This window comes from Drosophila serrata, unplaced genomic scaffold (genome assembly GCF_035046125.1).
Source record: "Drosophila serrata isolate PLE 108 unplaced genomic scaffold, ASM3504612v1 contig_382, whole genome shotgun sequence".
Lineage (NCBI taxonomy): Eukaryota > Metazoa > Arthropoda > Insecta > Diptera > Drosophilidae > Drosophila > Drosophila serrata.
In genome coordinates, this window is record NW_028257280.1 from 4,526,002 (window position 1) to 4,551,093 (window position 25,092).

Consider the following 25,092-nt stretch of genomic DNA (forward strand, 5'->3'; position numbering starts at 1 on the left):
AAAGCTAATAATGAATTAATTTTAATTCGGAAAGCTTTCTTATGTTGGCTTTATTTTAGGTTAATAAATCTGCATACTTAATTTAAAATTTAAAAAGGATACCATTTTTATAAATTTTTGATAATTTTAACGATGTAACCCCTTATAAAATTTTGAAAAAATTGAAAAAAAAAAATTGGTTTCTCCTAAGGTAGCTAAATCGATTCAGCTTTTGATGCTGATCAAGAATATATATTATTTATAGGGTCGGAAATGACTCCTTCACAACTTTAAATGCTTCTGACTGAAATTAGGTATGATGGGAATAACGTTAAAACTATTTAAACACTCCAATCATACATTTTTAGCTTTACACATCTTTGAACTAATTTCCGATGCTAGTACACATATTGCAGTTTATTTAAGCTAATCACAGTTGAATAATTAAATACTAGAGTTATAGCGGGTCGCTCACTTCCACAGCTTAATGACACCGTCGCGCGACGCCGATGCTATGTAGATCTGTCCCTTGTCCTTGCACATCAGCAAATCCGTGATGGCATCGTGGTGGCTGGCCGTGGGCATATCCGGTCCTGACCGGGGATTCTCCTCTGTGGAGGCGCGCAGCTGCTGTGAATCGGCCGTGTTGCTCATGGAAATAATTTGCTCCTCGATTACCTGGCTGCCATCGATTAACCGAGCGCTGAAAAGTATAAACAATTCATAAATTTACAAATATAACATGATAAATTCGAAGTTATTTACCTGTAATTGAAGGCCACATCCGCCAGGTTGTCATTGGCCGCCGGCACTTTGAGCGAGGAGTTCTTTGGATTGGCTATGTCCCAGTACCGGATGCGCTGGTCAGAGCTTCCGGTTAGAATGAACGGTGAACCATCGACGACGCCACTTAAGATGCCGCACGTGGTGGCCGGATCACTGGTACTGGCGCTAGACAGAGCCGCCGCCGGACTGGCCCACAGCACTGTCTGCCGCTGACCCGTCTCGATGTTCCACACGGATACCTCGTTGTTCGACTGTGAGGCCGAAATGAGATACGATGGCTCCGTGGGATGACAGGCCACCTTCCGGATCCACGAGTCGGCGGGATGTTTGATCTCGGCAATGGGCAGCCGAAAGCGCAGATCCCAGCAGATGTGCTTTCCCCCACTGGTCCCTGTGGCCAGCCACGAACCTGTTGGATCTGCACAGATGGTGGTAATCACTCCGTGCCGCAACTCGTTTTGCAGTCGCCAGGCACTGTGCTGCATGCGTGTGTCCCAGGCCACAATTCCACCGTACAACGTGGCATACACGATGACGCTCTGCGTCGCCTGATCGTAGGCATGCATATCCACCACAGGTCCATCATTATGATCGCTGCAAAGAGAGGAGAATTAAAGAATTGAACTGAAGGACTGCGTTGAAGCTTACTTCTGATCCAGTGCCTGCTGGAGCGTCATCTTTGCGGAGTTTCGGTCAATCCGCATCATCAGCATACTGCCATCCTTGCCGCCCACCGCCAGCGACTGTCCGCTGTCACAGGCGGCCAGAGCATAGATGGGTGTATTTGCGGAGTATACCTGCCTTGACTTATTCACTCCTTGGTTCCCATTCAACTTGCCGCAGTCCCACAAACGCACAGTTCCGTCAATGCTGCCGCTGGCAAACAGCGATCCGTGCGGACGCAACGAGGCCAGCTTGATCACGGATTCTGAATGCTCATGGAGATGCGCCACCAAAGTGCCATTCATCCGCCAGCCAGGTGGATAGGGGGTAACCAGCTTGTCATAGCTGCAGCGCTGCGAAATGGCCAGCACATTGTAGCGACTCTTAATCTTCGACGTCAGCGACTCGAGATCCTTGCGACACTCGGATGATCGCTCCAGCCAGCAGTTACGCTCCGGCATCGTGTATTCGCCAAGCGAGGTAGCCGCACTCACGTTGGCCGTTGGAACGCCCAAAACTATAGCTCCGGAGGCTGGACTGCCAGCTAACCCGCCGGCACCCAGCGGTGTGATGGCTGCATCTGAAGCAGGCGATACCAATGCGGGTCCTTCGCTGGATCCTGAAAATAAATGATAATTAGACAATATTTTTTTATGAAAAACACTTGCTAATTAAATAAACGTATTGATTGTTATTAAATAAGGAGTTTAGGAATTTTAGGACTAAATTAACATTTAAAAAAGAAAAACAAATTAAAAAAAATCTACACAAGTGTTTATAGACAATTTATTGGGGAATTTTCGTGTTACTACACATTTTATTTATTTTTTTTAATCAAGTTTTATTCTTATCTGAAGAAGCAGAATCATTAAAAAATAAAAAAGCACAAGAGAAATAATAACAAAGGAGTTAAATATAATAATAAAAAACAACGAATTTGTTTAATTCAAACGATCGGAACAGGAAATAGTATTATTCTTCAACGTATAAACGACCAAACACCAGAACTAAAAAAATCTAAGAAATTTTGATAAATAATAATAAATAAATTACGGAAAACTTTTTCGGTAAAATAAATAAAATTAAGTCAAGATAATGCTGAGAGATATAAATGTAAGACTCACGATTTTCTATGGGCATCTTTGTGGCCTTGTCCGCCAGCGGATATTCATGACAAGCCACTTGCTTGCGACTGACCACGATGCGTCCATTGCCAGAAGCAGTGTCATCCATATCCTGCAGTGCCTTGTGCTTCAGGGAGATCATGAACGGATTCATGGCCAGCAATTGCATCTCAATGAGGTCCGTCAATCCCTCAGAGGATAAGCGTCGGAACAACTGCAAATATACACAAACACAGAAAATATATAGAAATAAACTTTGGGAATGAACCCATACTTTACTCACATTTCTTAGTGTTTGTCCCATTTCCTCGTATTGCGGCAGTGCTCCCTGCCTAGTCTGACTGCGAACCCTGGACCGATCCTCCAGCGCTCCAAAGAAGTGATGGATGTCCTGGAAACGCAGTACGCTGTCGAAAATCTGCCGCGGCACCGGCGGCTGTAAGCAATCTAATAGGATGTGCGGTTTCTCCACTTGGATGAGCGGAACCTTGAGAAAGGCGCCAATTGCAGGCATTATCTTGCACTGGACATCGATGGCGCTGAGATTGCGTGCGGTGGTGGCTATCATGCCGCAGATTTCATGGCGAACCCACAGATTCGGGTGGCACAAGTAACAGGCAGTCTCCTTGACGATTTCCGTCACCGCTGGCTTTTTGATGTGACCCAATTCGATGAGGATAGTCACCGCTCGGATGGCCTTGGCTATGACGAACTCCTCGCGATCCGTAAATCCCTGCTGCAATAGCGGCACCAAAATATCCGATGCCTGCCAGCCCACATAGCCAGCGACGCCGGCAATGTTGTCATAGAAGGCTCCCCTCAAGTTCTTGTCCTCGTCGTTCAAGAATGTCATAATATGCGACAGGATCACATCGTTCGCCTTCTCCTTCCCAAAGAAAGCGCACAGATCGCAGATGCCTGACTCCATCAGGGTTTGCTTTACCACCGGCTGGGAATCAGTCAGCAAGCTGAGCACCGCCTGCCTCACAATGTCATGAAGAGCATTTAATTCCGCCTCGTATCGTGGCGTCGGCATCTCATTCGGTGCATTACGCTGTGTCTCCTCCAAGAAGTAGACAGCGCTCTTTGCCAGTGCAGCAATATTTCGGGCAAACGCTACACGAACAATTACTGCACTTGCCTCGCTGGCTAAGTCCGTGATGGAGGGCAGAATGTATTCGGGAAAAACGTTGGCATCACTGCGTGGAATGTCCTTCACCATACCCAGGCAAGCGGTCAGGGTCTCAATGGCCTGAACTTGCACCTTGGCAGGCGATTTCTGGGCCAGATGAAGCTGGAAGGAATTCATTATTTTCAACAAACTAATATCTTTATATTTAATAATACAAGAACTTACGATGTAGGGCAATATCCGATCCAGTATAGTCTCCGAAGTCGTATATTTCGACAGCTTTTGCAGGAGTTCCAAGGCAGCAATCTTTGTATTGGACTGCTTGAGACCGCGAATGCAGGAGGTTACCACTGTGATGATCAGTATGAGGCCATCGTGCTCTGGCGGCAGTCTTGATGCACACATTGTGGGATCCTTCTTTTCCGTTTCGTCCTCTTCAGGTGTGATATCCTGCGCCTGTGTCAGAACCTTGATGCAATGCCCAATGTCCTTGTGCAGGCACTGTATCTTATCGTCCGGTGACATGATAGGCGTTGAGGAGAACATTTGCAAGTAGGACTGCAAGAAGGAGTAGAAGTATTCGGGAAACAGCTCGCCGCGCTCCTGATCCAAGTAATCCTCGGCACTCTTTCGGTTTATGGAGTGAATGTCGATCATGGAGGCCAGCAAGTTGCGCAAACGCTCGTTTTCGATACCCGCCAAGTGCTTCTCCACCAGATCACGTTCACCGCGGCGATAGGCCAGCAGCTGAGAGAGCTCAAAGGGAGCTGTTCCCTCTGTCCACAGTTCCAGTAAGGCGCAACTATGACAACAATTTATGAATTAATTAATTTTTAAAACAATTTTCTTTCTAGACTCACCCTGCTGAAAATATATCCATTGCTGGCAGCAAAGTATTTCCCGCATAACTGGGTGCCAGACGAATAATGGAATCAGTGTGAATGACCGACATATTTCCATTGCTGCCGTCGTCATCCGAGGCCAAAGTCTTAACAAATCGCTCAGGGGCTATGTAGCAGGTCCTCCTTCGACTCGTATCAAAGAAATAGGTATAGTCGGCGGGATTATCCTCCGGCAAATAAGTGGGCTTGAACGACGCAAAGTCAGAGAGCAAAATCCAGTTCCAGGACGTGATTAAAATGTTCTCCAGCTTGATGTCTCCATGGCAGATTTTCTGCTTGTGGCACTGATTAAGGGCACACAGAATCTGGAAGGTAATCCACTTCTTCTCCAGCACGGTAAGAAAAGGCCGCGTTGAGACCCGGTCATACAGACTGTGCTTTACATACTCTCTCATAATGTAGGCGGCCTTGTCGATTAGCTAGGGAGGAATTAAGAATAAATAATAACAATAACAAAATAAAAAGTTGTATGGATATTTTCTGTTTATAGTTTACTTCCTTATCAGTGAACACCCATTATTGGTAAACTATGATTCACAGAATTAATAAACTCTGACCCACTTTGCATTAAACTTAAACTGAAAATTCAAACCTCAACTCGTTGAAAGGGCAGACAGTTGACTGCATTGGCCAAAGACAGTGTCTTCTTTATGCCCTCCAGGCGCTCCTTGTGGTCCTCTAGTGGCAGAGTGGGGTCGTGCTTCACAAACACCTTGACCACGATCTGACCCTCGTCCGTTTTTGCCTTGGCTACCTTGAAGAAGCGGGTGCTACCCATGCTGTGGAAAATACGTAGTGAGTGTCGTCAGTGGTCATTAATTTTCACTGCGCCTCCTTTTTTCATTTCACTCACTTGGAACTGAACGTGATTTCGGAGCCGAATTGGCCAGAAAAATAATGCTCCACCGCATAGATCTGTGAGGGGGCGATGCCCACCAGTTGATTCCCCATTTTGCACTCGTCTGTGTCCGCAATTAGTTAATGGATTTTTCGTCAACAATAACACAAGAAATGTTCGTCTGGTAAATATAACAGGTATCGATTAATCGAAATAACCAGATGGGTGTTATCGATTTATAGACAATCAGTCAGCTGTTTCAAATAGAGTTGCCAGATAGTTTTTTCCTATATTCGTTTGCTCGTTAAATTTAAATCTTTAAATATAATCTTATTTTACGTGAATAAGTACTTACTCACAAATGAAATTAAGCATTAGTCGATTGTCTATCAAAGCTCCATAATTCTTAAATTTTTAAGTGTTCAAATAATATTTTAAGGGATTACATTTATTTCAGAAAATTTAATTTCAATTTATAAGATAAGTGTACTTATTTTTGTTTCTAAATTCAATTCTTTAGTAAGAATTACTTTTGGTTTAATCAGTTCTTGATAAAACAAAATACATTTACAGTGTACAATGATGAAAAGTAAATGTTTATAAAAATAATATAAATGTAATTTAGTTCACATATATGTAAATAACAGCCCGAAATTGTACTCAAATATGGTTTATTCAAATAAGAGTTTTATAGGGAAAGGTCACCTATTTCTAGAGTCGTGAAGAAAGAAAAGAAACAAAAAACCTAAGAAGAGAGCATTTTAGCATAGCATGACGGATCCATTAAACTTAATATTAATTTATGTAACGGGCACAGTGCAATCCATTTTTTGGAGTCGAATAAAATCAAAATGGGCCATGACTACTGTCGAACCGAACCCATAAAAAAAAGTCCAGATGACAAATGTGCTAGGTATTTAATTGGTTTGCATTGAGAACTATGAATTAATTACGAAGTTTATATACCCTAAATATCTCAATAATAAAATTTAAACATTTCCTAGAATACGTTTTTAATATTGTATAATTTTGAATACAAATTCATTTTAAAAAATTGTTCAGTAATCAAATAACTTTTTTGAAATAACTTATTACGCATTTAAATATATAATCCAGTACAAATATTTGTACCCTAATTTTGGTAAATAAGCTCAAGCCCTTTAAAATTCTTGGCATACCCATTGAAAGAGCTCCAAAAAAACTCAGGTTTGATACTCAAATTTACATAAAAAGCCCAAAGAGGCGACATTAAGGAAAACGCTGTGTTGGCTCCGAGTTCGAGTCTGACTTCCAATGTCCAACCCAACCACCATTCCGAGAAGAGAACTTTCAAAGCGGACGGGACGACGATCGTGTGTAAAAAGAAAGTAGGTGGGTAGGTAGTAGGTAACATAAACAAAGTGCGAGCCGTAGAACCTGGAGCACTGAAAGAAATCCATATATTATTTGATTAGTTCTTAACATTAAACTTAAGTATATTTCAGCTAAGGAATTAGTTTTGAAGTGTATAAATATGTAAGGTCTTCAAAAGACAAGTGTATAATGAATTTAAACTATAATTTTCTAATTCATAAAACAGATTATTTTTCATCACGGTATGTATCTTCTTTAGTAAATGTCTTCTAAAATGTCAGAACTGAAATAAGAATATTTAGTTTACAAATAAAGTTAATTTTTTGCTGTGGAAAGCAAATCAAAGCGTTTTCTTCTCTCTTTTTGTCTCATTTATATATTTTTGTGGAGGCAAAGACGGCAAAACCTGACGTGTACACAGCGCAGGCGTAAAGAATTCCGCGAGAGCAGCGTATCGAAAGAAACAGGTGAGAGAAATGGAGAGAGAGAGAGAGAGAGACTAGAGCTCCAACATGTTCGAAGGCCACGAAGAATCGGTGGCTTAAGAAGTGTTACAAACTGGCGCAGCGCTTCAGAAGAAAGAAAGTTTTCGGCTGCGCTGGCTGCCTTTTACTTGCTCCTCCAACGCAGATCTTGGTTTAACCACCACTATTACCACAGCACCATCACAGCTCCAGCAGTTCAAGCGATTCTCCATCCGTGTGCTCAGTGGAGCGTCTTCCGCGTTTTGTGGCTGCGTCGCTTAATTGGCCCAAAAGTATCTCAAGTGTGTGATTGTGAAAGTTCCTGAGCAGAAAAAGAATCAGAAGAATGTACGTGAGACGAGCTCTGCTCTTTGCCTGCCTGCTGTGCCTCCAGCCGCTGGGTCCCTCGCTGGCCAGCGAGGATGAGTCCAATCCGCTGCTGGATATGGCCTCTATGTTCTTTCAAGAGGCGCTGTCCAATCAGAACGGTGGCAATAACGGAGCAGGCGGTGGCGGAGGAGCTGGTGCTGGCCTAGCGGGCGTAGCCTCGCTGCTGGGCACCTTCATGCAGGCCAGTGGAAAGTCTGGAGGTGGTGGCGGCGGCGCCGGCGGTGCCATGCAAATCCTTTCGGGCCTGGGCAGCCTTTTGGCCAACAATGCCCGTGGAAATGGCGGTCAGGGCGGCGGCGGCGGATTTGATCCCTCAATCATCGGCAATGTCCTGGAGATGTTCACCCAGGGAGACGATGAGGAATCCACCTCGAGCCAAAAGCGCAGCAATGGCGGAAACGGCGGTTCCGAGTCTGGAATTGGTCTCGACACCATACTCCAAGTTGCCTCAGCTTTCATGAACACCCAAGGCAACGACAAGGCGTCGCATCATCACCAGAAGCGATCCGCTGGCGAGGAGCCTGAAAGCGAAAACGGACTGATGAATCTTCTGCCATTGGTGATGCAGGCGGTCAGCTCCTTTGCCGGTCCCGAGGGTCAAAGCACCCAGGAGAAGCACAAGAGTCATGCCTGGGTACTGCCACCGTTCCTTGAGCACATTCACGTACTGTGGGATCACTTCTCCAACTCCGAACTGGCCGATGCTCTCTACGAGAAATCTGGAGTCAACAAAATCATGAAGGTGGATTACTAAGATAAAACGGGAGTAGATATAAAAAAAGATAGAGAAGATATAGACATAGCATCAGAGAAATATATTCAATTAATGTTGGGAATGATGGATTACAATTTTAAAAGAACATTTTATGATGTATATGTATATAAACATTATATATCTCAGAATTGATCTAGTATTTGTATTTGAAAAAAAAAACTAAAGTTCATCCTAAACAAAATAGAATGATTAATTAATTAATTTTTTAAGTTCGAAAGATCGTTATAGTTTTATTTGACATATTTAACCTTTTATATTATTTTCCTTTGCAGGGATTCAAGGGCAACGATGGCAAGCTGGACTATGACAAGCTTTTCGAGTCGCTGAACAACCAATCCTTCCGCCGGCGCTGGATCAAGTCGGCCACACTCTATCTAGCCGACTGGGCCAGCTATCTGGCCAATCCCGATGTGTACCTCAGGTGAGTTCTCAGCTCAAAGCTCCGCATAATACGTGGCTCAATTGTGGAGTGACCAATATGCGTGTTAATTGTGGATCACGTTTTGTTCTGCAACGGTGTCCCAATGCAGTTAGCACCTGGCTGCGATTCTCACTACCAGTCCCCAGTCCAAGTCCAATTCTGATTCGGATTCGGATTCTGATGCCGAGCGGGTGCTACTCCTCTACTGGTGCTAACCATTTCCCGTTAGCAGCACACACAACAACCCGTTTGCACATCGAGCATGTTCGATGCGGCTACCTTTTGACCCACTTTTTTCGGATCTGGCGCTTTTAGAACGTGCCTGCTAATCCAACTGGTCAACAGTCCCAGTCCCAGTCCCAGTGCCAAGTCCAGGCTCTGATACAGTTACAGTTGATATGCAGAAGATATGCCGAAGTCAACGGCATCGTTAAAACAAACAAATAAACAAAGGGGGCCAGAAACCGGTCGCCAGTTTCAGGCAAGGGGAAGTGGCTTAAAGCCAAGCAACCTACACTTGGCCAAAAACATGAAGTATATCTTATTTTCTTTGGAAACAAAGTATTTTAAGTACTGAAATTTAACTTGACAAAGATTATTTGAGAGAAAAAAAATTATAACAAATTATAACTAAATTCTGCACGAATTCTACAAAAATAGCAAAAGATCAGTAGACTTGTGCTCCAGTTAGGGGTCTATATTTTTTCTTGAGTGTAATATTTTGAATTAAACATTTTTGCATGATTTTAAAGTGGGTCAGGTTTCTCAGACTTCTTACTCTTCTGCCATTTTATTTATTTTTATTTCTATTTCGTTGCTCCATCATTGTTAGATAGCAACAACAATCACCAAGAGTAGCAGTGGCAGCAGCACAACTTCCACTTTCTAGCGAGACCCTTTCACTTGACTCGGTCTATGCTGCGTCATCGAAACTCATCAATTGTCCGCTCTTTCTCCACACTCTACAGGTACTTCCAGACGGCACAGATCATGTTTAACGGACTGCTGAAGTCTCAAGGTTACCCCAAGCAGACTCACTTCGATCCCTCGCGTCCGGGTGAGACCATCTCGAATCTGCTGGACCATGTGGCCAAGCATCATCTGAATGTGAAGATTGACTCACGGCAGTATGTAAAGCCGGCAGTGGGCTATGCCAAGGAGCTGCTGAAACTCGGCCAGGCACGCGGATTATTGCAGTTCAATGCCACCGAAATCAGCGACAAGCTAACGGATACGCTCAACCTGGAGGTAAGTAGATGCTCCAATCGATCTGGGAACTAGGTTGCTGGGCAATTAGCTAGAGCTCTTTATCTACAAATAAGATACAGTAGTGGTTAGAATAATAGCATTGAGTAATTGTTAAATTCAGTTAATCCGTTTAATAGGTAATTTTATATTTCAATTTAAACGTGTCTTAACGTTTGAAGTCCAATTAATATATAGTAATTATACCTGCATAGGAGCAGTAATAAACATAAAATTTAAATTAACATCAAGTATCAAACTGTAATAGAAAATATAGGTTTGAACTCATCAAAAACATTAAAAGTACTAAAAAACACCTAGATTTTAGTGAATGACTATATATAGAAAACAACAATGCTATTATTCTCACCACTTCTGTTTCGAACCACATACTAAACTGGACACAAATTAAATTAATTACGCCATTATCTATCTTCGCCTCCATTCCTTGGCTTAAACGCACTCGAATCGTATCTAACAAACGGATGCCGAATGCCAAACAGGTTATTGAACCGGTGCTAAAAGTCCACCGCGCCTACAGATACATCTCGAAGACGCCGCAATGCGACCGCTACGTGCTCTGCCAGCTGAATGCAGCAGCCCTCGATCTCCAGCAGAAGCAGCAGCAGCATGACCAGTACCAGCAGCACCACCAAAAGCAGCAGCCACGGCAGTCGGCGGCGTCTGGTCTGATCGCCGGAGTCAGTCCGAAAATCGTCAAGATCGGCAGCATGGGTGCAGCGATCTTCATTAGCACGGAAACCGGTACGCCATTCTGGACGCTATTCGGTGTGATCAATGCTCCATACAATTGCGAGGTGAGTGCCACAAGCTATAGCTACTGTGTAACAGTAGGATAAGTTTGAATCCTATTTGAATAATATTAACGATTCTTATTATTCTATTTTGATAATCATCTTTTTAAATGCTGGAAAATGCAATTTGCTTTTTTACTTTATAAACAATTACATTCGAGATGTCAAAAGCAGTACTATTGTAAACTTTTGGCAACTATTACGGGTGTCTTCCAATCATACGCTCTTCTGATAGTTATTTTTCTCAAATGCATTATCTTAATTAAACAATTTACTTCTGATTTTTAAGTACATCCAGAAATGTATCTCTAAAGTTTTCAACAAGAAATGAACTTTTCAAGAGAGTCCCAAAAATATTTTAAATATTTTATACGACAATACAAAATCCACTTACATGAAATTTTATTAAATTATTTCTTTCTCTACACTCACTTTTTGTTGCCGCTTTCTGCTATTTACTGCTATTTTTGCGAATCTATGGTCCGCCAACACTACAGGCCAAATACCCCGTCGACTGCAATGGTTTTCACGAGGGCGAGGCCAAGGTGACCACGGAATATATCCACAACGAGTTGTAGTCGCCCCACCACTCTCAGGTGCAGATCACGATCCGGATTGAGAGACAAATAGGAGACGAATATGCTCATTAAGACGTCGATTTAGCTGTAATTGAGATAAAGATTTCGTGTGTATATAGTATTACGGATTGAAATATATTTAAATTTAAACCCTATATAATAAAAGGTACTTTTCTGTCGGGAAAGGTACCAACTAATTCTCAGGTTCTAAAATTTCAAAACAAAAGTGCAGCAAAATAATCAAAATGCTGATTGCTTAAGATTAAAACATCTTATCTTATCTTATTCGGGGGCTCATGAAAAACAAAGAGGCATCTCATCATTTATCTTTTTGTAATGATCGTTATTATGTTACAGATGGCTCTTTGTGGTCAACGAACCGCAAGAGAAATGCTTTTCCAACTACAGTCAAACTTCCCTAAGTAAAAACGTTGGTGATTTCAGTTAAACCAGGTACAAGAAACATATAGAAAGTAAACTAGTGGCCATTTTCTTAAAAACTGCTATTATTTCTCTTTGAATAACTCAAAAAATTGAATTGAAATTATTAAATGAAAGAATTCAATAATTTGTTTAGGGGGAAAGTTATTATCGAAGTTTGACTATGTTAAATCGCTGGAAGTTGCTTTTTTCAGTGAAACCAGTTAATGTGTTTGTGTGAAAACTCGCCAGGGGCATATTTTCACCATTTTCATTTCAGAGTGGGCTCTCAGCTTGCACTTGACTTCACAGTGCACTGTAGATTTTCGGGCACAGCAGACGGTTAGGTTTTGATTTGCCATGCAGCTGATCTATCGCGAACTAGAAGCGGACATTGTCCGGCGTACGAATGCGGTTTTCCCCGCCCAAAATTGCTTTGTGGAGGTACTACCCGACCAACTAATCATACCAAGGAAGTACATGGAACTTGGCGAATCCATCCGTTCACTTCCCGTCTTCGAGGACGATGTGTGGATGGTGTCCTATCCACGTACTGGTTCTACCTGGGCCCAGGAGATGGTCTGGCTGTTAGGTCATAAGCTGGACTATGTGGCCGCCGAGCAGGATTTGCGTTTACGTTCTCCGCTGATCGAGCTATCCGCTCTATTTAGTACGGATCACCATGAGACGGTGGCGTGAGTATCGCAACGGTTAACTTTAAGGACGGAAGCCATAGAAAAATAGTTGTGTAATTATCATGATACTCTTCATCGTATATTGTATTTCCTAGAACGAAGCAGAACTAGGAAAACATAATCTCAGAATCGCAATTATTTGAGTTATTGTAATACTCACCCCCAAAAGGCTTTTCTCCACTTCGATTTAATAAAACTATCTTTTTCGGACAGTCAAACGTTTGGAAATACTGTGGATCTGGTTCGTAATCTGCAACGCCCCCGCTTCGCCCGTTCGCATTTGTCGTGGCAATTGCTGCCTGAGGAATTCGAGACGGTGAAACCTCGAATTGTATACACCGCTCGCAACCCCAAGGATCTTTGCGTGTCTTACTATCACTACTGCAAATTGCTTCACGGAATTAATGGTGACTTTGAGCAGTTCGTGGAGCTATTTCTGGAGGGCCACACTCCGATGGGCTCCTACTGGAAGCATGTGCTGCCATTTTGGAAGCGGAGTCAGGGGGAGAATGTGCTGTTTATCAAGTACGAGGACATGATCAAGGATCTACCGAGAGTGGTCCGTCGCTGCGCCCGGTTCCTGGGTGTCGAGAGTCTATTGACAGCTTCCAGTGAGCATAAGCTGTTCGAACATCTCACCTTCGACAAGATGCGGGCCAATAAGGCGGTGAACCTGGAGAAGCTGCTGCCGGAATCATCGTCGAAGTTCATAAGGAATGGCAAAATTGGAGATTGGCAAAATCACATGGGAAATGAGATGTCCCAACGATTTGATGACTGGACAGAGAAGCACGTCCGCGGGGCTGGTTTAACTTTTGATTACGAGTGAATTTTATTTGTTTTATTTGTTTATATTTTGTCAAATATTACATGTTTTCTATGGAATACACTTATTGTGCGTTGGCGGCAAAACGATAACTAGGGATGGGAAAAATGTATTAAACCAATATCAATATATCGATATATCATGTCCAATATTTATATTCTCGCAATAATATATGAATTTATTTTATTTTTATGTATATTTCTAAATATTATAAATATAAATTTCAAAAATTCCACTTAAGTACTTTGAAAAATTCAATATATTGTCGTCCGAGTAATCGATATTGAAGTAGTCGATTATTTTTGATAGAGCTATCGACTATTGCGGCCGAATTGTTCCCCACCTCTAGATCTAAATGAAATTCCATCAAATTGTTTTTGCAGGTGAAGAAAAGCAAGAATGGCGAGCGATGTGGGCTCTATACGCTTGCCATGGCATCAGCACAGATTCGGGGAACAGTTCCGTCAACCATTCCCCAACATGAGCCGGCCGAAGTGCATTGGATGTTGCAGCATTACCGGCAATCGGGACTATGCCGACGATGCCAGAAACAGCAGCTATTTGTTTGGACCACCGTTCCCGGATCTGCCGCTGGACCTTAATGCCGGCATCGCCGATGTCATACGCAAGCAGGCGGGCCATGAACAGAAGGATTTGGAGTTTGTGCTCCGTTACATAGAGCACCACAAGGCAGAGCTACTCCGACCAAGGAAATCGCAACCAGAGACACTGGGTCTACGCACTCACTTCGTCACGCTGCGCGGCATTCTCCGGCAGATAATGTGCCTGCAGTACGGACGGAACTGTGAGTTCCGCATCAATGCAACACTCCTGAACGGCACCATATACATGGCCAAGGAGGAGACAGAAACTCAAAAAGTACGGAATGAGAAAATGACTGCGAAAGATTGGGACATGTGCTCCTGGGGCTTCAAATTCGAGCAGTACTTGACCTGTGATCATCCGCAGTCTAAGCCAGTGACCGATGTGCCGGTCAACGAGAATGAAGAGTTCATGGCCATGTTCAGCAGCCAGTTAAGCGGAATCGACTTGCTATACGGGGCAGAAATGGACTGTGTCGCCAGCCAAGTTCCAGTGTAAGTGGGTACCTTTTGGCATCCCAGGGACTTTTCCTACTTAATTTTTATCCATTCATTCAGTGACTTTAAGGATCCCAACGTTCTGGACTCCCTCAAGTTTGTGGAGCTGAAGACAAGCGCCATCGACAAAACTGGTGGTCAAAAACGCTCCTTCGACAACTTCAAATCGGCAAATTGGTGGAGCCAATCGTTCCTCGTGAACATTGAAACTATTTTCGCCGGCATGCGGGATCACAGGGGAATGGTGCATGACATCCAGGAGTATAATGTAAGCCAGTTAGCACGCAACAAGCCGTGGAGTCCATCGGCAATGACCTTGTTTCTGGTGCAGTTCCTCAACCAGCTGATGGGTCTACTGCAGGCAATCAATGATCCACATGCCGTGATTCAGGTGGATTTTAATACAAACTTTAAGGTTGCAAGCTACAAAGTATTGAGAGGCGAGAAGGATCAGATTCTGCCCGACTGGTATCGCAATATCCTCAAGGCGGGATAATAAATCTTGACAAAACGACGATGACTTTTAGGAAGATTAACTTTAGCTTAAACTTATAAATAAATAGGGACTAGTTGCATTTTTGGCTGGCTCTTCAGAAAAACTCAATATTAATTTGTTTAATATTGAGTATTTACAAGGTAATCTTAAAGCTATATGTATGCACACATCAGGGAAACATCACTTGAGGTCGTTGGTATCCAGTGGAGGAATGGCACTCTGCTCCATTCTCATGCCATTGCTGCTGGTCGGACCGCCGTAAAAATAAAAAATACATTTAATTTGTTGCTTCATTATATTTTTAACTCTTTAGTAAACTGGGCTTAGGACCTACGTTAATAACTAGCCTATTTTGATTAGGGATTGTATAAAAAGTACATCGTCGAACTGAGCATTCGAGCGGAAGAGAAGTACAAAACTAATTCTTTTTCAAAAAGAGGATTAGGAGATTGCGTATTGGAAGCCCGAATCGACCGGCGACTTAAATTAAAACGTGCAAAACTATCGATAGTGCAGGGCTGCCATCGATGGCGGTGCGATAGCGCCAAACCATTGATAGTTCTCCACCTCTAGTTAACTTCTGTTTTGGTTTTAATTGTTGCGAATTGTATTATATTTCTTAATTTAGCAATGTCTAGTGAAACCACCGATGCCCTCGCTGCCCACATGTGCGAGCTAGTCGAGTTCTATATGCTGCCAGAACTGAGGGAGGATCTGGACAGCGCTCCGTTGGCGGAATCACTATTCGAGAGCTATCATTCGCTACTTGTACAGGATTTGCCAAAGCTGTACGATTTGGTTCAGGAATTCCTGCAGAAGGGTGGCGAGGCTGGACATGACGAGGTTGTAGCTTATTAATTTGAAATTGATTTCTGAAAACCCACTTCAATCTGTTTTTAGCTAAGAGTTAAGCTCCTCCTGTTGCTCTGTGAACTGACAGCAGCTCCCACGATTTACCAACTTAAAGGTGGTCATGGGCATCTATTAAGAAATGCCAATGAGTTGGCCAACAAGCTGTCCTCTAGCTGGTGGAAATCCACGGATGCCCAAATCCTGAAATACTACGGAACGAAGTTGCACAAGGATTGCTGGAAGCGACAGCTGGGAGCAGTCCATGGATTTGCCAGATATTTGGAGGTAAATCGTACAGCTATCATTGATTTATTGTATTTATATTAACATCTCTGCAGCTCCGATACACGGAAAAGTCTAGAATGTCCAGCCAAATGCTGGCTTTTGCTTTGTCCGTGGGACTAAATGTAAGGGAATGCTTTGAACCTGCCTACAAGCAACTGGGCTTCCAGATATTTTCAATTATGCTGAAATTTAGCGTGGGTTGGTTGTTCAAACAGCTTGATAGCAATATTTAAAATCTTTGCCTTACAGGAGCCCAAGGATATTCAAGAGTTAAATGTGCACAGCGTGATTTATGATCATGTTCTGAAGGATGCCTACAATATGGAATCCATTGAGGCTATAGACGCAGTTTGGAACTGTTTGTATTTGTGCCTCGATCACTTTATTGACTTGGATGCATATACGGTGGGATAGCTAAGTAATCTTCAAATTGCGAACTAAAATTACCCTTACCTCAACCTTATTTCAGTGGAATCAATGCGACGACATGCTGGACCGTTTGATTCACAATGTGAGCATGAGTTCAAAACCAAAAGTCTCTATTTGCTTGCTGAAGTTCATCACCCGACTTGGCTACTACTTCACCATCAATCGCAGCGCTGTGGAAGCTGCTCTCGCCACGGATTTAAGTAACCCAGATAACTTGGCTGCCTGTCGGGACGAGTGCCTTTCCCTCAATGCCAGCACTAGCTATCGATGGGCCAAGGCCATACTTCAGATGTTTGTTTTGGAATCGGAAAAGCTCCTCCAGGGACCAGAAGTGTGTGTCGAGCTTTTGGAGCAAATGCAAAGATGCTATCTGGTCTGCATTATGCCCATTCCTTTGGAGGCCCTGCATCCCCATTTGCCCGAGTTCTATGGAAAATTTGTGGCCGTGCTTTTGGAGTCCCTGATGGTTCACGAAAGGGCGCCTGCTGTTGTAAAGGTAATTTATGTTTAATCTAATGCAGATTCTTAAGCTTTAGAAATGTATTCAATTTATAAATCTTTTTTAATTCCATTCCATTCTATTATCAAAAAATAGATAGCTAAATTTACTGCATCTGCTCTTATCTCCCTCAGATCGTTCAGCGATTCACGAATATATTCAGCTTCCAGTTGGCTGAGAAGAAGTTACCGTCTCACCTGGCAGAGTTTCCGGAGGCTTTAAGTATAATACAAGTTAAGATTTCAGAATAAAAACACAATAAAACCTATTATATTACTTATTCATTAGGCAGCAGACGAATCGCTATGGTGACCAGTATGGTGTTCGGAATTAGACTGATAAGGCCGGGTTTCAGGCCAAAAAAAAAGCCTTTGTACCCATGTTTCTTAATGACAAGTCGGCACAAGTATCTGTAGGTGAAATCACTGTATCGACAGTGATTCAAGGCCATAACGGACAATGTGTCTATCGGAGTCATCATGACATTAATGATGCTGCCTGTCAACGCCATTCGGACGAGTTTTGGGACCCAGTTCTCTTCTTTGTAAATGTGCGGCACAAGACCTTCCACATAATTGCTCACCGGACTATACAGCCCAGTCATAACGGCGTTAGTAACGGCATTCATCTCCCATCCAACGAATAGGTAGTTTACACCCCCCCTGCGATACATGCACTTTAAGCCGGAAGTAAAGGGTCCGTAGCTGTAAGATAATACATGTGTATAAGCCACTGCAAATTGATTAAATAAGGCGTGCTCTATGTAAAATATTAAAACTCATTAGAAAGATCACTGTAAGTGATCACTGTATAAGTTTCCTTACTTGCGCCTAAGGAATCCCCCGCGCGTGAGGTCCGCCTGCCGCATGACCGATAGCTTGGCAAAAGGTGTGGACACAATGCCGCCTACTAAGCTGCACATTGCCTTAAGGAATTCTGTGTCGTACGGTCGCAGCATTTGATAAACCGGATGCTTGCACACAAAATCGTGCAGATTGTAAAATAAATGATATGTACAGAGGGATTGGACATTGCACCGAGTTACAGATGTGGCGACTCCATAATAGAAGCCTGGCAGGCCGTGTCGAGCCATTCTTTGAAGCATATGTCCTATCGTCAGCCGACTATGTCTATGTGCGTTCGCCTCAATATTTACACGGATTAGATCTATGGGATGCGACAACAAAATCGAAACCATCTTCACCATACACCCTTTGTAAATGGGTATAGTTGAAAGGGCATCCATCGTTATTTCCGCATCGTGATTAGTCATTATCTATGTCAATTTTTATATTTCTGGAAATTTTCAAGGGTTTTCTAAAGTTAAAAGCTAAGACTACTCGCATTCGGCACGAAGCTTGATGATCTCCAATTGAGTCTTCTTCGCCTCCAGCATCGTCACCGTGCGCCGCAGCTCGGCGATCTCGTTCATCTTGTTGAAGTAGATGGACTTGGTCTCCAAATACTCAGTCTCCGCCTTGATCAGGTCCTTTTGCAATCGATTGCTGTCGGATGGTAGCGGGGCCACCAGCTGGTCCAGATCGATGCGCACCAGTTCGTCATCCTCGTCCAGCAACTTCTCCATCAGGCTGGCCGTAGAGTTGAATTCGGTGTTTGCAGGAGCATCTGGATCAACATCAGCAGTTGCCGACGGTTCTGAATTGATGCTTCGATGTGCCGTTGATTTCCGCAAACTGGCTGCCTTGCCAGACTCAACACCAAGCTCTTTCGTAAGATCCTCCCGGAACGTGGCGCAGGATTTCCTGGCGTTGACACACATCGGTTACAAACTACACTCGGAAAAGGCGGCAAATATGGGACACATACCTGTGAATAATCAGCCTTTCTATGCTGGTATTGGACTGGTATTTCTGGCAGTGGATGCATATCGCTCGATATTTCTTCGGGTCCCCGTCCTTGCCCTCCTTGTCGGCCGATAAAAATCCGAGCCTCTTCCAAGTTGCTTCCTTGGTAAGTCCAGCGCGCTTGGCTCTTTTGGGTTGCATCTTCTTCGTCAAAATTAACAACAATCAAAAAACTCTACGCCGATGCCAGCGTCGCTATGAAGCGATATATCGATAAACACTCGATTTTACACAAATAATACATACACAGCTGTACATAAAATCCAAGCAGCTCGCAGAGTACATGTAATAAAATGCCACGAAAAAAAACCGAGGAGTTTTACAAGTAAAAATTATTTAAATATTAAGTGAATGTCCATATTAATAAATATATATTATAGATTACACGGTTTCACGGCCAATTGTGAGCGCGGGAAGTACACGGCAACCTGCAACTTCTGCGACAGAGTGCTCCAGAACACCGCTCTGACGCGTTTAGCGTTGCATAGGTAACAACTTTTGGTTCTCTAATTGTAAACATGATTAAACATCACACCAATTTAAGGCAAAATTGTAATGAACCGCCTTTCCTCGTAAAGACACGTAAGGACACCCAAGCCGAGTACCTGGACGAGTATATTGAGAGCCAGCACCAGATCAAGGTAAATATCGAGATGTCGGGACCGAATTCTGCGCTTTGTTCCACCCAGCTATCAACTAAAACAGAGTTTCAAAATATCAATGTACATACGTTTGTATATAAAAAGTACATATATGCTCTTTTTTTGCATTATCCTAATCGTAATAAAGATCCACTTAAACTTTTTTTTAAAATAAGTTTATAACTTTTCCAGATCCAAAATATGTCGGATGAAGAAGACGACGGTTTGGCCAGTGACAACGAAGGAAAAGAGATTATAGTTAAGGTAAATAGCTATAAACTCAAAAGTCCCAAGAGAGAATGTATAATTTTGTCTCTTTAGATACAACAAATTCTGGATGCAGCCGATGATGGGAAAGCTAAGCAAGCCCTGGTTAAGGGGGAAACTTATGAAAGTGCTGACGCGGAGCAAGAGGCAGTGCAGCAAATGGAATTCGAGATTTCCAGCGCCGATTTCATAGACGAGAACAAAGAAGTAAGATATTTGTATTTGTATATGTATTCGAATGCTGACGAAGCAACATTACAGATGGAGGATTCAAACAACGGTTCGACAATGTTCTTGGAGCCCAGGCCCAAAAACAATCTTGCTTCCCTTAAGGCGGAAAAGATGCGAGCGGAGATCCGGCATTACCAGAGTAAGACCAAGTTCCTCAAAACAGAGACCGACAACCTGAAACTCGAGCGCACCCTGGCTCTACTGAGGATTCAAAAGCTGAGACTGGAAATCGACGGCCTACGCAGCTAAATTCCGTGTCCCCTAGAGTTTAATAATCAGCAATAAGAAAAGTGATGTGAGATTGAGACTTATATGCCACTCTGTAATATCTATATATTATAGAATTAAAAAAAGATAACATTACTATGTATTTTTCAATTCTTCATATCTGTATAAATAATAAATGGCTTAAGAATATATATTGGTTTAAACATCGCCTTCAAAATATTTTCCAGTATTTTAGTTTATACTTATTAAAATATGCCCGTAGTGTTTTTAAAGATCATAGTTGTTTAATTAAAATGTTGTTACATATATTAAGGCTACTGCAGTAGCCATCGAGACCATCCAATAGATGATAGATTTCGTCGTAACTGGAAGGTTGCACTGCCCAGATACAGTTAGGGCTGTTGAATATAACCATATAGTTGATATCCAATTAGTGATAAATACCGAAAATTAGCGATAAATATAGCGCTCAAAATCAAAAAGATTGTAATCTAATATATATCCTTTTGATATATTAAAATATCTTTTTCGGTACCGACATTTTCTGCCATTCCTATATCCATAGCTTTTGTTTTAAATAAAAAATAATTACATATTGTCTGTGCAACTTGTAAACGTTTACAGTAGCGTATTAATAATCACTATACATGAACATGTATACTTCGTTAAATAGATTTCCACGTTTCCTAAAAATACGTAGATAGTAAAACTAGAGCTTAGCTTAGGCACGTAGAGCGTCGATTTCCAATCGCAGCTTCTGAATCCTCAGCAAGGTTAGGGTTCGCTCAACCTTCAGGTTTTCCGTTTCCGTCCGGAAGAACTTGGTCTTGCTCTGGTATTGCTTGATCTCCGCACGCATCTTTCGTGCCTTGAGGGCAAGCAGGTTGTTTTTAGGCCTGGATTCCATGAGCTCTGCAGATTCGTTGGTCGACTCCTCGAGCTGTTGCTGCAATATGCAAAAATGCTGTTCTATAAGAACACAACTTAACTATCTTACTTTCTTACTTCGTTGCTGTAGTCTACAAAATCAGAAATCTCGTATTCTATATGATGTTCAAGTTCTTGGCCCTCGTTCGCACTTTTTCGAGTTTCCGATCTTACTAAGACAGGTGTTTTGTCAACATTTCCATCGTCGCCCGAATCAATAATTTCTTGTATCTAATAAACGGGAGAAAGTTATATATCCTTTATCGGGGATTCAAGTTCTAAGAAACCTACCTTGACTATAATCTCCTTTCCTACGGTATTGGAGTCATCATATTCGCCGGAAACTTCCTGGATCTGCGGAAAAATTGATATTTAGGCGAGTTTTAAACCTTTTCAAGGACTAGTGGTGTAATTATATTCCCAAATACTTTTTACATTGACTTTACCTGAGGTGTAAATTAAAAAGTTATTAGTGTTCAAATAATGAATTGTTAGAACCGTAAAAACAGCAAGAAATTAACAAAACAAACCCGTGGGTGCTCTTTCACAGGGCTTCCCGAGACCGCGATTCTTACCTTGATGTGGTGGCGGCCGTCTATATCCTTTTCCATTTTGGTAGTGTAAAAAGGTACAGCTGCAGTGCTTTGACTCCTCCGTTGATCACATACTTGCCTAAAATTTATACATAAATTAGTTCTATGTATGTATATTATGTGTTTACATTTTGTGAAACCATGGATGTTACCTGTGCAGCGATAGGCGACTCAGCGCGGTGTTCTGAAGCTGCCTGTCGCAGACATTGCAGGTCGCCGTGTATTTTCCTCGTTCGTAGTTGGCCGTGAATCCGTGTAATCTATAAGTAATCCTGTAAAGGACATATTCATATAGTTAAATACGTTTTTACCTGTAAAAGTCCTCTGATCTCTTTCGTGGCATTTTATGACATGTATTAATGCAAGCGACTTGGATGTACAGCTGTGTATGTATTATTCGCGTAGAACCATGAGCCTATCGATTTTAATAATTGCTGGCCACATAAACTATCGGAGTAAAATTCTCCTTGTTGGTTTTGACAGCTGGCTCAGTCATTTAAAAATTTGAATATATACACAATTTAATATAAGAAATATAAATGTATATATATATCTATACGTCAATTTAATTTAATTAATATCTAGTAATTTTTTCAGCTATTAATTTGATACTAGTATTACAAATAATTTGAAATTAAAGGAAATTTGATTTACTTTTTCTGCCATTATTTTAAAATTTTTACTGTATGAAAAATATAAAAACATTTCAAAATTTCATAAATTAAAATACATTTTAATTTTATAGTCGATATTTTCAACTAGTTGGCAACTCTGCCCGGTGGCACTCGATAACTGGCCGCTGCAACCCTATTCATCACATGATAGCCAGGGAGAAGTCTCGGGGAGGAGAAAAGGTTTTTCTTTGCAGTCGTTTGTCATATGATTAAAAGTCCAGCGGAAAACTGAAAATGTTGCGGAATTGCGTGATTTTCTCGCTGTTAATTGCAGCCAGTAAGTAGAGCTATCAGAAATAAGTGTAATAATTGCACCTGCAATCTGCCGCTGATAAGAAATATGCGAATCTTCTGCGTTCATCGATTCTTCGACTGGGGGTGGTGACTGAGACACCCAAAAGGCTAGAGACTGATGAGTGTCCCTTGTGCTTGCGCAGAATCACGAGCAACAGAACACGGAGTACATCTGGTGACAATCGAAACTTATTAGAAACTATTCATTTTCCACAGTCCATGCCGCTGGAGAATTCACGGTGCTGAACCGTCCCAAGGCGATCAGCTTCAAGGGCAACGATCCACTGGAGAGCCACTACGTGGGCGATGTGCTCTACGCGGCCATGGGCAACGCAGTCGTCGGCGACTCCAACTGGAGCGGCATGACCATCAACGATCCATTCAACCTGGCCAAAGGCGTCATTCTGGTGCACGTTTCGGGCATCAGCCACGTGACCACCGCCGGCAACGCCAAGTCCTATGAGCTGACCGGAGCCAACACTGACTCCTCGCTTAACGCACTGGCTGCGGAGTTGGAGGCCGCTAACGAGCCTGTCTGCGACATCAACTTTGAGCAGTTCGACAATGGCGTAAGTTGGTCTTTTCTTGAGCCTACTTTATTCTTTATACATCATCTAACTAAAAAAATGTATAACCTTAGGTTCAAGCCTGGAAATCCTGCTTTGGAGACTTCGAGGCCCCAGCTGCCAAGCCCACCAAGAATTTAAACCCCTCTCTGCACTCCGCTGATAAGCAGTTTCTGCAGGAGGTTGGCTTCATCAACGGTGCCGCCGATCATCTGGCTGAGATGAACAAGCCCTCGAATGTCCTGCTAATGCGTGTTTCCGTCGATGGAGTGGCGAAGGCTCATGGCGAGAAGTCTGTGGCCGTGGATGAGGCCAACAAGTTACTGTCGGCTGCCATCAGCCGCCTGCTGGCTGCCTCTCAGAAATCCAGCGACTCTGTTCTGTTTATCCAGTCCACAGAGAAGGATGTGGCATTGTCGCGTGCCAAGCGTGAAACTCTGGCTGCCGATGCCACCAACCCCTTCAACCTGGCTACCTATTATAACAGCGACTACCCAGTGATCTTCAACATCATCCTCTGGTTCATGGTCGTCTTCGGTCTGTCACTGCTGGCCATTTGCTACGCCATTGCTGCCATGGATCCCGGCAGGGACTCCATTATCTACCGCATGACCTCCACTCGCATCAAGAAGGACAACTAAGCGGCGGAGAGGAATGAACTAAGAGCATCCCTTACCCCTTTTGTTATTTCGTCCTCTTTTTCTTTGAGTTAATAAGTTGATCTGCCAACTTCTACTTCAATCCAAAAAAAGCGAAGAAAATGTGTGTGTGTGTCGCTGTAGTTGGTTTTATTATCTATAAATAAGTATTAACAAACTTATCAGTTTTCGAAGCAGTTGCGGCTGAGCAATGTAATTCCATAGTAATTTGTTACATTTTTCCTCTGTTTTTGTTGTACTTTTTAGGTTCATATATACATTGATACGAGAGAATATGCACAATATACTCGCCAGATCGATCAGTCACTTCTATGTCAAACTAATCATCATATGTAAATTATCAAAAATGTGAAGTGTTAAAAAAAGTAACGTTAAATATATATAGCCTAAAAAGACAAAGTATTATGTTTTGACTTGGTTTTTGGGAAAACTTAAGCACGTTAGATAGATTTACTGGAGGTCTGCAGAAGTCCTCATATTTATACCCTTGCAGAGTATTATAATTTTAGTCAGAAGTTTGCAACGCAGTGAAGGAGGCACCTCCGACTATATAAAGTATATATATTTTTGATCAGGATCAACAGCCGAGTCGATCTAGCCATGTCCGTCTGTCCGTCTGTCCGTCTGTCCGTTTCTACGCAAACTAGTCTCTCAGTTTTGAAGCTATCTGAATGAAACTTTGTAGTTAGCCTTCTATATACTCTCACTCGTATATATGTCGGAACGGGCCGGATCGGACGACTATATCATATAGCTGCCATAGGAATGATCGGAAAATTTTTTAACTTTTTCAGTTTTCAATAGAATTAGATCAAATTTAAGATATAGCCATTTTACTATACTCTACAATTTTGTGTTAAATTTTATGAAAATCGGACTAATATATCATATAGCTCCCATAGGAACGATCGAGAAATTAATACAATTAAATTTATAACTTTTTCAGTTTTCAGCTGATTTTCATCAAATTTAAGGTATAGCTATTTTATATTAGTCTTAAATTTTGTGTCAAATTTTATGAAAATCGGACGACTATATCTTATAGGTGCCATACAATCGATCGTTTGATGTAGAGGAAAA

At 42.3% G+C, this 25,092-nt stretch overlaps 10 protein-coding genes across 14 annotated transcripts; 6 read left to right on the forward strand and 4 right to left on the reverse strand.

The window, feature by feature from the left end:
- Positions 1–368: 368 nt before the first annotated feature.
- Positions 369–5,654, reverse strand: Vps15 (vacuolar protein sorting 15). 2 transcript variants are annotated; one of them, XM_020956155.2, is made up of 9 exons: positions 5,440–5,654; positions 5,179–5,365; positions 4,545–5,005; positions 3,910–4,486; positions 2,836–3,846; positions 2,553–2,766; positions 1,414–2,047; positions 745–1,359; positions 369–682 (listed from the first exon to the last, which is right to left on the reverse strand). In XM_020956155.2, the coding sequence occupies exons 1-9, from the start codon at positions 5,535–5,537 to the stop codon at positions 451–453; spliced, it is 4,029 nt and encodes a 1,342-aa protein (XP_020811814.1). In that variant the 5' UTR covers positions 5,538–5,654; the 3' UTR covers positions 369–450. The 2 variants fall into 2 exon arrangements, with proteins under 2 accessions (XP_020811814.1, XP_020811815.1); XM_020956156.2 differs by lacking the exons at positions 369–682; positions 745–1,359; positions 1,414–2,047 and adding an exon at positions 2,195–2,445 and having other exon boundaries at positions 5,440–5,645.
- A 1,377-nt stretch (positions 5,655–7,031) lies between these two features.
- LOC110186866 (uncharacterized) lies at positions 7,032–11,618 on the forward strand. Of its 2 annotated transcripts, XM_020956160.2 has the most exons (6): positions 7,032–7,244; positions 7,438–8,373; positions 8,679–8,827; positions 9,796–10,075; positions 10,576–10,890; positions 11,385–11,618. In XM_020956160.2, the coding sequence occupies exons 2-6, from the start codon at positions 7,588–7,590 to the stop codon at positions 11,463–11,465; spliced, it is 1,611 nt and encodes a 536-aa protein (XP_020811819.1). In that variant the 5' UTR covers positions 7,032–7,244; positions 7,438–7,587; the 3' UTR covers positions 11,466–11,618. The 2 variants fall into 2 exon arrangements, with proteins under 2 accessions (XP_020811819.1, XP_020811820.1); XM_020956161.2 differs by lacking the exons at positions 7,032–7,244; positions 7,438–8,373; positions 8,679–8,827 and adding an exon at positions 9,478–9,540.
- Positions 11,619–12,154: 536 nt separating this feature from the next.
- Positions 12,155–13,459, forward strand: St2 (Sulfotransferase 2). Its single transcript, XM_020956164.2, has 2 exons — positions 12,155–12,580; positions 12,794–13,459. Exons 1-2 carry the CDS (start codon positions 12,246–12,248, stop codon positions 13,407–13,409), a joined length of 951 nt encoding a protein of 316 aa, XP_020811823.2. The 5' UTR covers positions 12,155–12,245; the 3' UTR covers positions 13,410–13,459.
- Positions 13,460–13,699: 240 nt separating this feature from the next.
- Rai1 (Rat1 Interacting Protein 1) lies at positions 13,700–15,300 on the forward strand. Of its 2 annotated transcripts, XM_086840574.1 has the most exons (3): positions 13,715–14,503; positions 14,567–14,774; positions 14,838–15,300. In XM_086840574.1, exons 1-3 carry the CDS (start codon positions 13,806–13,808, stop codon positions 15,000–15,002), a joined length of 1,071 nt encoding a protein of 356 aa, XP_086696700.1. In that variant the 5' UTR covers positions 13,715–13,805; the 3' UTR covers positions 15,003–15,300. The 2 variants fall into 2 exon arrangements, with proteins under 2 accessions (XP_020811561.2, XP_086696700.1); XM_020955902.2 differs by having other exon boundaries at positions 13,700–14,503; positions 14,567–15,300.
- Positions 15,301–15,419: 119 nt separating this feature from the next.
- Positions 15,420–17,335, forward strand: LOC110186545 (uncharacterized). The gene is made up of 6 exons (XM_020955748.2): positions 15,420–15,845; positions 15,903–16,139; positions 16,193–16,333; positions 16,389–16,544; positions 16,609–17,064; positions 17,202–17,335. The coding sequence occupies exons 1-6, from the start codon at positions 15,633–15,635 to the stop codon at positions 17,316–17,318; spliced, it is 1,320 nt and encodes a 439-aa protein (XP_020811407.1). The 5' UTR covers positions 15,420–15,632; the 3' UTR covers positions 17,319–17,335.
- LOC110186546 (uncharacterized) lies at positions 17,094–18,340 on the reverse strand. Its single transcript, XM_020955750.2, has 3 exons — positions 17,892–18,340; positions 17,345–17,771; positions 17,094–17,283 (listed from the first exon to the last, which is right to left on the reverse strand). The coding sequence occupies exons 1-2, from the start codon at positions 18,338–18,340 to the stop codon at positions 17,345–17,347; spliced, it is 876 nt and encodes a 291-aa protein (XP_020811409.2). The 3' UTR covers positions 17,094–17,283.
- Ibf2 (Insulator binding factor 2) lies at positions 18,333–19,312 on the reverse strand. Its single transcript, XM_020955753.2, has 3 exons — positions 19,179–19,312; positions 18,895–19,127; positions 18,333–18,830 (listed from the first exon to the last, which is right to left on the reverse strand). Exons 2-3 carry the CDS (start codon positions 19,071–19,073, stop codon positions 18,404–18,406), a joined length of 606 nt encoding a protein of 201 aa, XP_020811412.1. The 5' UTR covers positions 19,074–19,127; positions 19,179–19,312; the 3' UTR covers positions 18,333–18,403.
- On the forward strand, positions 19,041–20,488 carry LOC110186547 (uncharacterized). Of its 2 annotated transcripts, none has more exons than XM_020955751.2 (6): positions 19,041–19,257; positions 19,313–19,420; positions 19,477–19,573; positions 19,766–19,837; positions 19,895–20,047; positions 20,102–20,488. In XM_020955751.2, the coding sequence occupies exons 1-6, from the start codon at positions 19,226–19,228 to the stop codon at positions 20,318–20,320; spliced, it is 681 nt and encodes a 226-aa protein (XP_020811410.1). In that variant the 5' UTR covers positions 19,041–19,225; the 3' UTR covers positions 20,321–20,488. The 2 variants fall into 2 exon arrangements, with proteins under 2 accessions (XP_020811410.1, XP_086696701.1); XM_086840575.1 differs by having other exon boundaries at positions 19,182–19,257; positions 19,511–19,573.
- On the reverse strand, positions 20,368–22,293 carry LOC110186548 (uncharacterized). The gene is made up of 6 exons (XM_020955752.2): positions 22,131–22,293; positions 21,972–22,079; positions 21,802–21,898; positions 21,518–21,580; positions 21,305–21,457; positions 20,368–21,245 (listed from the first exon to the last, which is right to left on the reverse strand). Exons 1-6 carry the CDS (start codon positions 22,160–22,162, stop codon positions 21,021–21,023), a joined length of 678 nt encoding a protein of 225 aa, XP_020811411.1. The 5' UTR covers positions 22,163–22,293; the 3' UTR covers positions 20,368–21,020.
- A 276-nt stretch (positions 22,294–22,569) lies between these two features.
- Positions 22,570–24,411, forward strand: ATP6AP2 (ATPase H(+)-transporting accessory protein 2). Its single transcript, XM_020955720.2, has 3 exons — positions 22,570–22,770; positions 23,004–23,356; positions 23,428–24,411. The coding sequence occupies exons 1-3, from the start codon at positions 22,728–22,730 to the stop codon at positions 23,992–23,994; spliced, it is 963 nt and encodes a 320-aa protein (XP_020811379.1). The 5' UTR covers positions 22,570–22,727; the 3' UTR covers positions 23,995–24,411.
- Positions 24,412–25,092: the final 681 nt, after the last annotated feature.

What these genes read in the sequence shown, in the direction of transcription:
- Vps15 (XM_020956155.2), bottom strand. Translation starts at nt 5,537, where the DNA reads ATGGGGAATCAACTGGTGGGCATCGCCCCCTCACAGATCTATGCGGTG. An exon ending in ATCGGATATTGCCCTACATC is followed by an intron (nt 3,847 to 3,909) that starts GTAAGTTCTTGT and finishes AATTCCTTCCAG; the next exon opens with CTTCATCTGGCCCAGAAATC. An exon ending in AAAGATGCCCATAGAAAATC is followed by an intron (nt 2,048 to 2,552) that starts GTGAGTCTTACA and finishes ATTTATTTTCAG; the next exon opens with GATCCAGCGAAGGACCCGCA.
- LOC110186866 (XM_020956160.2), top strand. Translation starts at nt 7,588, where the DNA reads ATGTACGTGAGACGAGCTCTGCTCTTTGCCTGCCTGCTGTGCCTCCAG. An exon ending in GAGTCAACAAAATCATGAAG is followed by an intron (nt 8,374 to 8,678) that starts GTGGATTACTAA and finishes TTTCCTTTGCAG; the next exon opens with GGATTCAAGGGCAACGATGG. An exon ending in ATGCTCCATACAATTGCGAG is followed by an intron (nt 10,891 to 11,384) that starts GTGAGTGCCACA and finishes CCAACACTACAG; the next exon opens with GCCAAATACCCCGTCGACTG.
- St2 (XM_020956164.2), top strand. Translation starts at nt 12,246, where the DNA reads ATGCAGCTGATCTATCGCGAACTAGAAGCGGACATTGTCCGGCGTACG. An exon ending in GATCACCATGAGACGGTGGC is followed by an intron (nt 12,581 to 12,793) that starts GTGAGTATCGCA and finishes TTTTTCGGACAG; the next exon opens with TCAAACGTTTGGAAATACTG.
- Rai1 (XM_020955902.2), top strand. Translation starts at nt 13,806, where the DNA reads ATGGCGAGCGATGTGGGCTCTATACGCTTGCCATGGCATCAGCACAGA. An exon ending in GTCGCCAGCCAAGTTCCAGT is followed by an intron (nt 14,504 to 14,566) that starts GTAAGTGGGTAC and finishes CCATTCATTCAG; the next exon opens with TGACTTTAAGGATCCCAACG.
- LOC110186545 (XM_020955748.2), top strand. Translation starts at nt 15,633, where the DNA reads ATGTCTAGTGAAACCACCGATGCCCTCGCTGCCCACATGTGCGAGCTA. An exon ending in TTGACTTGGATGCATATACG is followed by an intron (nt 16,545 to 16,608) that starts GTGGGATAGCTA and finishes ACCTTATTTCAG; the next exon opens with TGGAATCAATGCGACGACAT. An exon ending in GGGCGCCTGCTGTTGTAAAG is followed by an intron (nt 17,065 to 17,201) that starts GTAATTTATGTT and finishes TATCTCCCTCAG; the next exon opens with ATCGTTCAGCGATTCACGAA.
- LOC110186546 (XM_020955750.2), bottom strand. Translation starts at nt 18,340, where the DNA reads ATGACTAATCACGATGCGGAAATAACGATGGATGCCCTTTCAACTATA. An exon ending in GGGGGATTCCTTAGGCGCAA is followed by an intron (nt 17,772 to 17,891) that starts GTAAGGAAACTT and finishes ATTATCTTACAG; the next exon opens with CTACGGACCCTTTACTTCCG.
- Ibf2 (XM_020955753.2), bottom strand. Translation starts at nt 19,073, where the DNA reads ATGCAACCCAAAAGAGCCAAGCGCGCTGGACTTACCAAGGAAGCAACT. An exon ending in GAAAGGCTGATTATTCACAG is followed by an intron (nt 18,831 to 18,894) that starts GTATGTGTCCCA and finishes TGTCAACGCCAG; the next exon opens with GAAATCCTGCGCCACGTTCC.
- LOC110186547 (XM_020955751.2), top strand. Translation starts at nt 19,226, where the DNA reads ATGCCACGAAAAAAAACCGAGGAGTTTTACAA. An exon ending in AAAACCGAGGAGTTTTACAA is followed by an intron (nt 19,258 to 19,312) that starts GTAAAAATTATT and finishes TATATATTATAG; the next exon opens with ATTACACGGTTTCACGGCCA. An exon ending in ACGCGTTTAGCGTTGCATAG is followed by an intron (nt 19,421 to 19,476) that starts GTAACAACTTTT and finishes CACCAATTTAAG; the next exon opens with GCAAAATTGTAATGAACCGC.
- LOC110186548 (XM_020955752.2), bottom strand. Translation starts at nt 22,162, where the DNA reads ATGCCACGAAAGAGATCAGAGGACTTTTACAG. An exon ending in AGATCAGAGGACTTTTACAG is followed by an intron (nt 22,080 to 22,130) that starts GTAAAAACGTAT and finishes GATTACTTATAG; the next exon opens with ATTACACGGATTCACGGCCA. An exon ending in AGTCGCCTATCGCTGCACAG is followed by an intron (nt 21,899 to 21,971) that starts GTAACATCCATG and finishes TATAAATTTTAG; the next exon opens with GCAAGTATGTGATCAACGGA.
- ATP6AP2 (XM_020955720.2), top strand. Translation starts at nt 22,728, where the DNA reads ATGTTGCGGAATTGCGTGATTTTCTCGCTGTTAATTGCAGCCA. An exon ending in CTCGCTGTTAATTGCAGCCA is followed by an intron (nt 22,771 to 23,003) that starts GTAAGTAGAGCT and finishes CATTTTCCACAG; the next exon opens with TCCATGCCGCTGGAGAATTC. An exon ending in TTGAGCAGTTCGACAATGGC is followed by an intron (nt 23,357 to 23,427) that starts GTAAGTTGGTCT and finishes GTATAACCTTAG; the next exon opens with GTTCAAGCCTGGAAATCCTG.